The sequence below is a fragment of the Puma concolor genome, chromosome B1, assembly GCF_028749965.1.
Source record: "Puma concolor isolate L17-30 chromosome B1, mPumCon1.1.hap2, whole genome shotgun sequence".
Taxonomy (NCBI): domain Eukaryota; kingdom Metazoa; phylum Chordata; class Mammalia; order Carnivora; family Felidae; genus Puma; species Puma concolor.
Genome location: NC_141670.1, coordinates 81,712,598 through 81,724,832, shown reverse-complemented (window position 1 = coordinate 81,724,832; position 12,235 = coordinate 81,712,598). Strand labels below are relative to the sequence as shown.

Genomic DNA, 12,235 nt, shown 5'->3' with positions numbered 1-12,235 from the left:
AAATGAATGGCAGCTGTTTTATTACTACTAGTAGAAGCAGTGGTTACGAGACGAATCGGAATCAAGCCAAGCAGATAAAAGTGAATCATCTTTGGAAAGCTCACCAGCCAGGGTAAGAAGGGTCAGAAGCCATTTGAGTTAGCTTCTCGCCGAAGTTGGCCTGGGAACCTTTCTTTAGGACTGATGATTTCCTCAGGCCTCCACCAGGAGGCCCTTCATGCTAAACTGAGCAGAGTGAGTGAGGTTTTATGATTGGACAAGGGCTGCCCGGGAGCCTGTGCTGGGGCCCTCGCGGGGAGCGCGGTGGGGGTGCACCGTCTCCCTGGGCTCTGCACCATTCAGAGGCTCCAGACGGCTCGGGCTCTGAGCCAAGCCGCTCGGTTCCAGTGGGAAAGCTGACCTTGGCCAGGAAGAATCAGGAAGAGGCACAAATGACTCATTGTCCCACATCCTCCAAGGTAAAAACCCAGCAATGTGTGTGGCCTTTGGTGCTGGACGTTATTGCAGCCTTGGCTTCCTCCACGGCCAAAATAAAAGCACTCAGCCAGCCAACAACACATGCGCAGCCCAGGAATACGACCAACGGATCTCTTTCGTTGTCCTGTTCCACATATTTCTCTGCACTTAGAGTTTCAAAATACTGGGCATATAACAGGATGGTCTCCACTTCCAAAAGTAGAGCACGATTTCCTTTCAGAGACTTCAGACAGCCTTCATTTCCAATCAAGGCCATGTGACATTTCATGGCCTTGTGGGAGAAATTTGATATGTTTGCAGGTCACGTGTGAAGGAGGTCTCGCTTGAATGTGCTTTATTTTTATTCAGGAGTTTGGGATCCAAGTCACTTATTTGTAAGACCTGCTCCTGCTACCAAATTTCCACTAGAGGGCACTCTTGGAAAATATTTATCGATATATTTTTTTATTGCTCTAAGAAACGCTGTTTTTTAAAAAGAAGAAGAAAAATCAGTCCGTCTAAATTTCAGACCCAGCCCTTTGCCTTCTCTTGGAACTATTCCTAATTCTCCCAGAAGTGCAGCCAGAGAGAGAAGTTGGGGAGAGGACAGGCCGCTGCTTCCCTTCACCTGTCCTTTTGTCCACAGGGGATACAGCTGGCCAAGCCGCTAAGCCGGCCCACGGGCCAGCACCCAAATCCCCTGTGCTCCGCACGGGGCCCATCCCAGCAGACCAGGAATCACCTTGGAAAGGGGCTGTGAGAGTCGAATTTCGGGGCCTCTGGTTGAGTTCAGCCTTTGCTGAGCTCCTGTCCGAGGAGTCTATCTGCTGCCCTGCCCTGCAAGCTAGCAGTGGCAGGAAATTCTCAGAAAAGTGCCAGGAAGGGTCAGGGGGCAGCTGGGTGGCCAACAATTAAAAATAGGGCTTCCGGGCAGGCAGCCATGGAGATCTCGCTCGATATGTAAATAAGTGTAAATAAGACCGAGTCTTGGTGATGGAAGGGTGCTGTGCATATTTTGTGCAGCCAGGGCTGTCCAGGGCAGTGATGAGTAGCTTTTTTCTTTTTTCCACACAGCCCATGTTAGAAAAGTAAAATTTTTTTCCCACCCAAAAAGAAACGGCTCCATTGAGTTCCACTGGTACAGGTGGGGGAGAGATTATTACAATTTTCTTACTCGATGAGTAGAAAAATGACAATGGGTACATGAGAGAGGCTTTTAGCCACTAAAACCTCAATTCTGGGGCATATGTGATACCCATCTCTGACATTTGTGTCACCCTTTCAAGTTCAGGTCATTCACTTAAGTGAGTGACCTCACTTTATGTGACCTTAAGTGACCTCATTTTATCCTGGAAACGGCTCTGTAAGGTGGATATTCCCATCATCATCCCCATTTCAGAGAAGGAAACCAGACTCGGGGAGGAGCAGTGTTTTGAAGAAGGACACACGCAGTGGTTGGAGCTGGGGTAGAAGTGGTTCACTTTCTTCCGTGTAACATTTCACTGAGCTCCTGCCATGCGCCTGGCTCAGTGCTAGCTCTGAATAGGATGTTGCTGCTTCCTTTCTCAAAGACAGGCTCTCTAAACGTCAAGGCGAGCCCTTGGCCTTCACTTGCAAATATTCCTCATTCTTCCAGAAGCACAGCTAGAGAAGGAGGCCAAGAGAACACAAAAGCACCTGCTTCTTTTTGTGTACATGGGTGTCTCCCAGGGTGGAAAGAGCTTTGCACAGCTTGGGCTGGGTCAGCAGGGAGTGTCCTTCCCTGGGGTGTCTCATTTACTGGAAGATCAGGGCTGGTCCAGGTGCCCAAGACCACGGCTTGCTTCAGGCCCAGCCTGGCAGGCAAGTGTCCCTCCCGCTCCTTTTGGTGACCTTGGCCCCTCTGTGCACTCCCACATGTGAGCAGACAAGCAATCGTCCAAAGGCTTCTCCCTGTCCAGGGGTTTTGTGCTGCAGGCTTCTTGTTCCATTTCCTCTTTGTGGAGGGGAGCTGAAAGGCCACCTATGAAAGTGGTCCGGATGGCTCTGGGGAGAAGCAAGGCGGCTGTGACTCCTGAAGGATTGCCCTGTGGCCTCAGGGCTGCAGTGGAGGAGAAAGTCGGAAAGGCAATGAGCAGGGGGGCTGTGGGGCAGTGGTGTTCCAAGCATGCTCTGCAGACCCAGCTTTCGCTGTACTCCATTCGATTTTTTTTCCGTGAGCACATATGACTTTATAACTAAAACCATGGGTGTGCGTGAACACACACGTGCACACAGCTTTAAAACCCAGCTTCTGTCCAGCTTGTCAGGGAAAGTAACGCCATATGCTGTAACAGTGACTGCACATATGGATACAGCCCTCACAGAAATTCAGATGCAGCAGGGAATCTATATTAAAACTGCTGGTATATGTGAACAGCAACAGATACAATAGGGGGTCATCTCTATTTGATAATAATACCAGTGTGTCCAACAGAGACTGGGAACAGAATGCACAATGCGAATTGGGTGTTTTAGGGCTTCTTTCTGTTTCAGAAATCTCTGAGGAGAGGAAAAGAAGGCTGAGAAGTGAGAAAGGCAGATGCCACGGTGGTCCTGAGCCCTGTGCTTTTTTCTGTGCTATCGTCTCTTTTCCCCAATTCAACTAAACAAGGGGTAAAGTCAAGCTTAGGCCTGGGGACCCCAGGCTCTGGTCCTAATAAGCAAGGCTGGAGGGACACAGCGAAAGAAGGGGAAGAGGGTTTCCCAGGGTCAGAAATGTGGCTGTGGGTTCCCTGGTTCTTTGCTCTTAGAGACAGCTCAGAAGGTCCCTTCATACACGGTGGTCAGGTTGCCACAAGCCACGTGAACTCTAGAGTAGTGGGACCCACTGCTTACACTCTGGAGGGTCAACAGAGGGGACCATGTGGTCTGCCTTATGCTGGCCAAATGAATCCCGGGCAGCAAACTTGCTGAGGATGCACCCAAAAAACGGAGTGGGCTCCTTCTGTTCATTGCCAGAGAGTCTTGGGAGGACTGGAGCTTCTTGGATGACCCAGGAGGGGTGTGACTCTGTGGATCTCCCGGAAAGAGTTAAAAAAGAAGAGCTCCTGTGATGGTGAAATTCTCCAGGGATGGCTCTGGAGTGGTATTGCACTGACGGGGTTCATGGCCGTAGAGGGAAGGGGGCTTGCAAATATGTAGCCAAGTCAGACCATGTTCTGCATTTGTCAGAGCCATCCAGGGGTGTGGTGTGAGTGCCTCCTACTTGGCTGTGGTGAGGAAAGCCCAGGCTGTGGGTATTTGGTAGACACCCTTCTGAAGGTTGGGCGGGGCCTGTTTATGCACAGGAAGGGAAGAAAGATTTTTCTAAGCTTGAAATGCCTTCAGACCAGTGGCTTCAATGTTTTCATGAGGGAAAAAGAGATGAAAATTAAATGTCCTGGAGGGAACTGTCTCCCACCACCCCTTATCTAGGCACTTTGGGGCGGAGCTGTGGTGCCAGCTTACCCTGTTCAGCAGACCCACACTTTCCACTGGACATACTTAGCAGCCCAGGGGTCCCAGCCCAGCCTGGCCCAGCTGAGCCAAGGAGAAAAATGCCCCTTTAGACAGTGTTCTGTTATGATTTGGTTGCTCATTTCTCGATGCTGCAGAATGAGATTTTCTCAGCTGTTCCATTACTTCAAACGACTTGTTAAACAATGTCTTCAGACAAAAAAACACAAGCAGATTAATAAAGTGCTCATGAAAGGGCTGAGACAAGGAGGCTGTCAGACCCACATGCAGAGAACACTGAAATGCAGGCTTGCCTGACCTCAGGGACCTGCCTGACACAAGGGCGGCTGTCGCCTGACTTCTACTCTGTCTCCACAGGGTTGAGAGCTGCTTAGTGCCAAGTGTGATGTGGACACTTGCCTGCTGGACGGAGACAGAAACTCATTTTCCATCTGTCAAGCAACCTGACACAGAGTTGGTAATGATTTTCTGTCAGCTGAGGCCTGGCTGGATTTGAACCAGTGACCCAGAGGTAAAAGGCCCTGATGTAGGGCTCCCTTTACAATAACTGGCCTGCCTGGCCTCGTTATGCCTGGCCCAGTGCTCTCTCTTGCATCTGCCCATGCACTCTCTTTAGCTAGTTGAGTTTTGGTTAGATCCTAACTTAGCATTTGGGGCTGAGTGGTTAATGTCTCAGGAGGGCAAGCAGGGATGCATGTGTGTCTAGGGAGAATGAGAAACAGAAGGCAGATGAAGGGCACAGAGGCAGAGGCTGTTTGATTAGCCCTGGGCCGAAAGCTACATGCTTCTCCCCGGCTGGGTGTCTCATTCTGACCTCAGGACCCTTGCACACATAGCGGCCAGACAGATGGCTCCCACAGCAAATGGTGAAACAAGGAATGCACATCAGGAGAGATACTGAAATCTAGATACTCTGGCCTTGAAACTGTCATCATTATTTTTATTGATTGTTCTCAGGGAAAAAAAAAAGTCCTTTCAGAAGCATTGGTAGATTGGTTAATATGATGCTTTCCATTCACCGAATGATAATTGATTCACATGCCACTCTCCAAAAACAATGTTTCCTAATCTGAAGACATCTGTCCCCCAGAATCAAAAAAGCAAGCTGGAGGGCCTTACAAGTTAACTCATTATTCAACAAGCATTTATTGAGGTTACTATCATCAGGCAAGCATTCTGCTGGTTATCAGGGTTACAGAGATAAACAAAACAAGGTCCCCATCGAAAAAATGAATTATTTAGAGGGAGAGAGAGATATGTGGGCAAGGGTAATTTGGCACAAACCTGACGAGTGGTAGCATAGCAAGTGAAGAGATTCAGTAGGCAACTGGTAACCGATCCTTGTGTCTCATGGTGGTGGGGGCTGTGGTGGAATCCTAAAAATGGGGAGTCATTAGTGCTGAGGTACCGGCCATGTCAGCAACCCGGGTGGAAATCCAGGGTTCCTAATCTGTAAAATGGGAACAATTAGATCAATGTCAGAACTGTCATAAAGATTAAATGGGGTAATCCATGTGAAGCATTTAGCAGAGCACTCAGCACATGATAGGTGATTGATAAGTGTCAGCAGAGAGTGCCCTGGATCGGAAAAAGGTACTCCTGGAGGGGAAAAAAAAAAAACCCAACATTTAAAAAGGTATTTTAAGACAGTGGCAGTGGGATGAAGAAGGCGGAGATGAAGGAGAGGATTCGTAATAGAATTAATAGTCTGTAATAGAATTCAGACCTACCAGACTACTGAATATGAAAAGTGCAGGTAAAGGTGGAGGGGAAGTCTCCAGGCCTGGTTGCTGTGCCAACATAGGAGGCTGGCTTGGGGAGGACTGAGTGTGGAGAAAGGAAGAGGTGGCTGGCCTTTGCTTCAGGGCATAGGGGGTTAGAGGTGCCTTGAGGACACCCAAGTGTGAACGTCCGAATGTTGTCAGACGTGCACTCAGGGCTACAGATCTGGGAGCTCTTGCTGGTTTACAGAAGGTGGCTGATGCTGTGACAGTGGCCCAAAAGTTCCCACTAGAAAAGGCAGGGTGGAAAGAAAAATCAGAGACCAGAATTCCTGGAAATGGTTAACCTCAAGGGGGTGAACGCAAAGGGGGCACGTCAAAGGGACAGCCAGCCTTTCCAGGGCCATGGTGGCACCCAACCGAGTGGAAAGGGAACGTTTCAGCCTGGATGCAGTGAGCTTAAGGAAAGGCCCTCTGAGAAAGCTTTGGCCACCGTGCCTGCTCTGGGAGCAGCTCCCAGTTCAGAGCTCATCCCAGGCAGGCATTAGTCAATGCGAATCAATATGGAGGCAGTTCTGTCTGTCAACTGCTTTATCCGATGGTTCTTAGCCAGACTCAGGGTTTTTGGGGAAGTTGGGCAAAATTTCTCCTCGGAGTTCTTTGGAGAAGGCAGAAAAAGGCAAGACCTGGACGGCAGTGATGGGCAGGGAGGGCCTTTCAAGCCTTGCCAGAAGCCGGGGATTGCAGCAACCATGTTAAAATTCAGAATCAGGTACCCTCATTAACTGATGAAGTAAGACTCGTGCCCTGGTCACTTCCTGACTTGATTAGTGACATTTAATGGACTTTGTAATAGGTCTTTTGCATAATTAGAAGTCATGCAGAATCGAGCCCGACGCCTGACTCTACACGACCAGTGCGGTTTACCCAGGTCCCATCCGCTGTTGCGCAATAATAGCTGCCACTTACTGATTTCCTGCCAAGTGGCAGGCGCTGTGACAAGCTGTTTGCGGGGATTATCTCATTCGATCCTAGCAACAAACCTAGGATGTCACACAATTCTCTTTGGCTTCATGAGCAGAGAGGTGAGCTGTACAAATGGTATTTTGCCCCATCGTCAACATGCGTGGGACTTCTCAGGTAGGGCTGTGGGGGCGGCGGCTGAGGGGGAGGGGCACCATCAGAATACACCGCATGTGAGATGCTAACGGCAGTGGGGCCCAGGGCAGGAAGTCGTGGGAAACATGAACTGGTGGAAAAGACACAGGATGAGTTTTGAGCACGTTGGCAAAACCAGCCCAGGGCACCACACCGACAGCACTGTGAACCTCTAGAGTCAGAGTCTAGAACTTCCAGCAGTGCGCACAAATCGATACGGTTGCAAGGATTTCACATTTGGAACAGTGGGCAACGAGGGAATGATCAATGTCTATGGCTGTGGCCAGGATCGATCTCTTTGGTGTGTTGCCTTTTCCTATCAGCGGACTCTGAGGCCTGGTCTCACAGAAACCCTGGACTTCCTTCCCATGGTCTGGAATTTCTGAGTTGTTGAAATCATGGGGGGGGACCATCTATGACTCAGCGTGGTGCTGTGATTTCAGCAGTCTCATCTGCACCCATGTTCACAAGCACATGGGTGCTGATGGATCCTTAGTGATTGTCATTTACTTTTTTTTTTAATTTTTAAAAAATGTTTATTTATTTTTGAGAGAGACAGACCATAAGCAGGGGAGGGCAGAGAGGGAGACACAGAATCCGAAGCAGCTCCAGGCTCTGAGCTGTCAGCACAGAGCCCGCCGTGGGGCTTGAAGTCACAGACTGTGAGATCATGACCTGAGCCAAAGTCGGACGCTCAACCGACTGAGCCACCCAGGGGCCCCGATGATGACCACCCAGGGTCATTTACCATTTAATGCAGTTTCTCATAATGGGCTCTGTAGACAAATTTTCCAGGGTGTATGAGAAACTTTTTTTCCCCTTTAAATGAGGTTGTGTTTAACTCACATTTGAGAAACGGTCATATCTTGTAAATAAGATTAGTTGGCTTACTAGAGAGAATAAAATCTTGTAAGACCTTTTTGTTTATGTCTATATACAAACCAATGATAGGATAATAATCATACTAATCTGTATCTAGTCTTTATAGTACGTTAACACTTCTATAAGGAACACTATTTTTTATGCATATAAAGTATTCACTAATTCAGATCGACCCAACCTGATTTAGCCTGAATTATTGAGGGCTTACTGTTCTGTCAAAGCATAGAAGATGAAAGTTGTTTGCTTATCACATCTGCAATGTCACCTTGGAGAGTTAATATTTACACAGCTATGAAGTAATGTATTTTCTGAGTAGCTTGATGTAGCTCCACAGTTTTATTCAGGATCGGAACAGCAATAAAAAAGTCAGTTTTTCCTGTAAATTAGTAATGATCTAAACGTAGGGACGAGCTCTCTCATAATTTTGAAGCTTCATGTCTTACCCATTAAGATAACAATTGAGAAAGTCAACATGCATATTCTAGACACTATTCTGAGCCAGGCACTGTGCTAGGCACTATAGAGAAACAGAAATGAAGGCCACACTGTAGGAGACAAATGAAAGTAATGATTAGACAACGCAAAGGTTTCAGAAGGCTTGAGGGACAGGTTCTAAGGGCATGTTACAGGGAGCAAGTCTAGCACTGGCTGGGGAGGCAGGAAAGCCTCATGGAGGGGGTGGCATTTACAACAGCCTGCCAGGGCAAAGAGGATTGCTAAGCCAAGAAGGCAGCCAAAGAAGAACAAAAAAATATGGAATTCTACACAAGGTAAGGCGCTCATAAAGACATACTGCGTTTGGAAAGGGCATTCCAACGTTTCATCTTTTCTATCCCTTGAGAAGATGACAAGGGGGCCTGAAATTCGAACTGCTTAAATTTGGTCCCTTCTCTTGGGTATGTTTGTCTTTCGATCCTCACTCCTGTTGCAGAGAAAACAATGCTAACAAAAGAAGCAAGGGCTAATTTTGGATGTTAACATCATGCCGCGGTGGAGGTATTGATATGGGTACCTGGGAAGATTATGAAGCTTATGTGTATTTAACCACAAATGATGTAATAATACCGGAATGAATCAAGAGAAATCTAGAGAGACTTAGAAGGCCATAGGAGTGTATCTGAAATCAGGTTAAAAATAAGCCACAGGTTCTCTTGTGATTTTGGAAACATCTCTGTTTAATCATAGAATTATCTGCATCTTCCATTCATCATAAATAACCCACTTCATTAACTTCAGCAATCCTTTTGTAAAAATTTGGTATTTAGCATAAACAAACACTGAACATTAGCCAGAGGTGTGTTAAACAAAATAGGGAAGAATTTTTTAAAAATACAAAACTTAAAACCTAGAAAAGGACACATGAAAAGATTAACAGTATCACCCATTAAAAAAAATCAAATTTCATAACAACCGTTAAAAATGAGTAAACATAAATACAATGTATTTCCTTCATAAACACATTTAGATAAAAGAATGGATAGCCTGACAGTGCATAACACAGAGCAAAACATTTTGAGATGAATAATTAAATCCCAATAAGCATGAATTAAAAATAAATTTTGATTTTATTTTTTATTCTTTATGGAAAAATATGCCACGGTATTTATGTAAAAAAAGAAATGGGCATAAACCTATCACTAAAGCCACCAAAATGCACTATGTAGAGATTATTTGAAAACAAAACATTTTTTAAAGCAAAAGATAAAATGTTATAGCATTTTCAGTTGAACCTTATCCCATTAATCACACCTACTATAGGTGTTAGATAATAGAGGTAGATAAGTTGGGACAAAAAAAAAAAAATCAGTATTCTAATCTAGAGAGAAAGATTTTTATAGCTCAGATGGACAGACAGACAATTCCATCTCCTCTGAAATTCAAAGAAGCTTGAGGGAACAAAACATGAAAATCTTCCTGTGCTCCATATGTAAGCATCAAAGGTATCGAGCAAAATTACTGTAGTTTTAGATATAGGGACATTCTTGGCAAATAGCCTGTTGAACAAGGATTTTTGCAGAGTCTGGCACTAGCCTTAAAATTTACAGTGAGGATGACTCTTGTGAAACTTACGAGGTTCAATAGTATTGAAATGGTCAGAAGTTACAGAGATGAGAGCTGGTCGGGACAATAATATAAATTTACAGTACTGATAAAGCCGGTAAGTTTCTATGGAATGATTTTTGTGTTGCTGACCAAATAACAACTAAACAGCTATTGAGGACAGAGTCAGCCTCTGTGAGACCCAGGATGCCAATACCGTCTATCAGATCAAGGAAGGACACGCAGAGAGGATATGACAGAATGCTGTGCAGGAAGCAGAAGAAAATGTTCCCCTAATTGTATATATTACTTTCTTCTCTAGTTGGGTCCAGTAAAAGTTTGCTCAGCCACAGTAGAAGCAAACATGAACACTCTTTTGAAAGCTGATGCCCAATTGGGACATCATTTTATTTGGTATTTTGGTTAATGAATGTTTTTGCATTTTCTGTGCCCAGTTTTCTTTCCATATGTGTATATGTAACATTTGCTTGTATCCATGACCTTTATATTTTTATTTATTCATAAGAGCAATATGATTTAATTCTAAAAAATTGTTGCAAACGTTTGTCAAATCTGCCAAGGAAATTTTCGTCAATAACTTGTCTCAAGTGCCTTACGTGTGCTTAATTCAAGGATGTAACAGGCTGCTTCTGGCTAAAAGGGGCAATTTGTGCTCAGACATCTGTGTAACAAGAATAAACTCTGGTCTCAGTTGCGGAATGTGAATATAATCTACCATTAATTGTTGCTGTTCTCCAACTGACGGTAACATTTTTGTGTCTTACATTTGCTGTTACGACTTTGGGAGTGTGCTGGAAAACAGGTAAGAAAGAAATTATGGCAGAAAAAGGGAAAATATGTGAAATATAATTGTAAAAATCCTGAAAACTGAGTCCTGTAGTTTACCTCAAAACTTCCCTTACTTACAACTCAAACATCAGGCTCTTTCTTTGAAGCAGCTTATAATAAATTTAAGACATATAACACCGCCATCTCTTATAATGGGACTGAGGAGTTTCTGTGTGGAAACTATTTGAAGGAATGTCTAAAAAATGATGTCAAGAAATGCAGATAACTTATGCTTTTCAGCATCTATTCAATCTATGACCCCTGCTGAGTTGATAAGGAAGAGGCATGTCACAGTTGTAGAAAAAAAGAATCACACAGTAAATCAAAGTATTCATGAATAAGACTTTGGAAATTTTCACTGTCATCAGGAGGGCATCTTCCTGATGGGGTGACCTCATTTCAAACAGCACAGTAACTAGAACAGAGTTGTATTGCACCAAAGGTGGTACAAGGAAAGCATGTTTGCTTTTTGTCACGGTGACAGTTTCCTGTGGTAGGAAAAATAAATAAATAAACCACTCCAAAATACAGTACCACCCCTGGCAGTAACCAACGAAGTAGGTTTTGGAAATAACGCTCCTGTCAAATACATTTTAAGGCACTTAAACTGTTATATCATATTTTTGTGTAGAAAAATAAAATATGCATCGAAGCAACATTCACAAGTACGTGTCTTCGGAACTGTTTGTATGTACAATCTTGTACATATATACATCGCTACACGAAGGGCGCCATCTTCATTAAACTGTTGGCCTCGTCAACTTCACTCCCTGTAAGAAAGGACAACGTGATGTTCAGAATTGGACAGTATCTATGAACAAAATGAAAGCATCAATCAACAGCAGATAATTTATGCTACTAGAAGGAAGAGGCAGCTCACCCCGACAGCCTCACATAACCAGTGATCCAAACCTCCAGACACAAACAGACCCATCTGCCCACCTCACCGGCCGGCAGACTTTGTCATCTCTCCAGCCTGACCTGGCTACTCACACTGTCCCACCAAACATGGATGGTGGCCATGCGTCTCAATCACTATTATTTGTAAAGCAGAGGAGACACTCATGGATATGATTGACAGTTTGTATTTATTTTGTGGTCAAATGGGATGGGTAAATATTCCAAGCCTCTGGATTATTCTAAGGTAGCCGATACCTCTCTTGTTTGGAGGAGTTCCCGTGCAAAAGGAAAATGAACAGCGTTGTCCAATTTTGCCTCCCTTTTGGAAATGCTTCAGTTACTCTGCAGAATAAATCCCAGAGCTTTAAAACAATTTTCTGTTCACTACAACTACATTTGATAGAATATTAGGATTTTCAAATAATTGTCTTCATTCTTTGTCAAAATGTATGTGTATAGGGGCGCCTGGGTGGCACAGTCGGTTAAGTGTCCGACTTCAGGCAGGTCACGATCTCGCGGTCCGTGAGTTCGAGCCCCGCGTTGGGCTCTGGGCTGATGGCTCAGAGCCTGGAGCCTGTTTCCGATTCTGTGTCTCCCTCTCTCTCTGCCCCTCCCCCGCTCATGCTCTGTCTCTCTCTGTCCCAAAAATAAATTAAAAAAAAAAAAAAAAAAAAAAAACGTTGAAAAAAAAAATGTATGTGTATAGATTCTGACCAACAGCGCACATACACATCGATAAATATAAATGGAAC

At 44.9% G+C, this 12,235-nt stretch overlaps 1 protein-coding gene across 2 annotated transcripts in view; it reads right to left on the bottom strand.

The window, feature by feature from the left end:
• Positions 1 to 8,851: 8,851 nt before the first annotated feature.
• SLC10A7 (solute carrier family 10 member 7) overlaps positions 8,852 to 12,235 on the bottom strand; it is a 253,775-nt gene continuing 250,391 nt past the window's right edge. For both annotated transcript variants that reach the window (XM_025921713.2, XM_025921714.2), the window contains one exon: positions 8,852 to 11,353. In XM_025921713.2, coding sequence (XP_025777498.1) covers positions 11,324 to 11,353 — 30 coding nt within the window. In that variant the 3' untranslated portion in view covers positions 8,852 to 11,323. The remainder of the gene's footprint in view (positions 11,354 to 12,235) is intronic.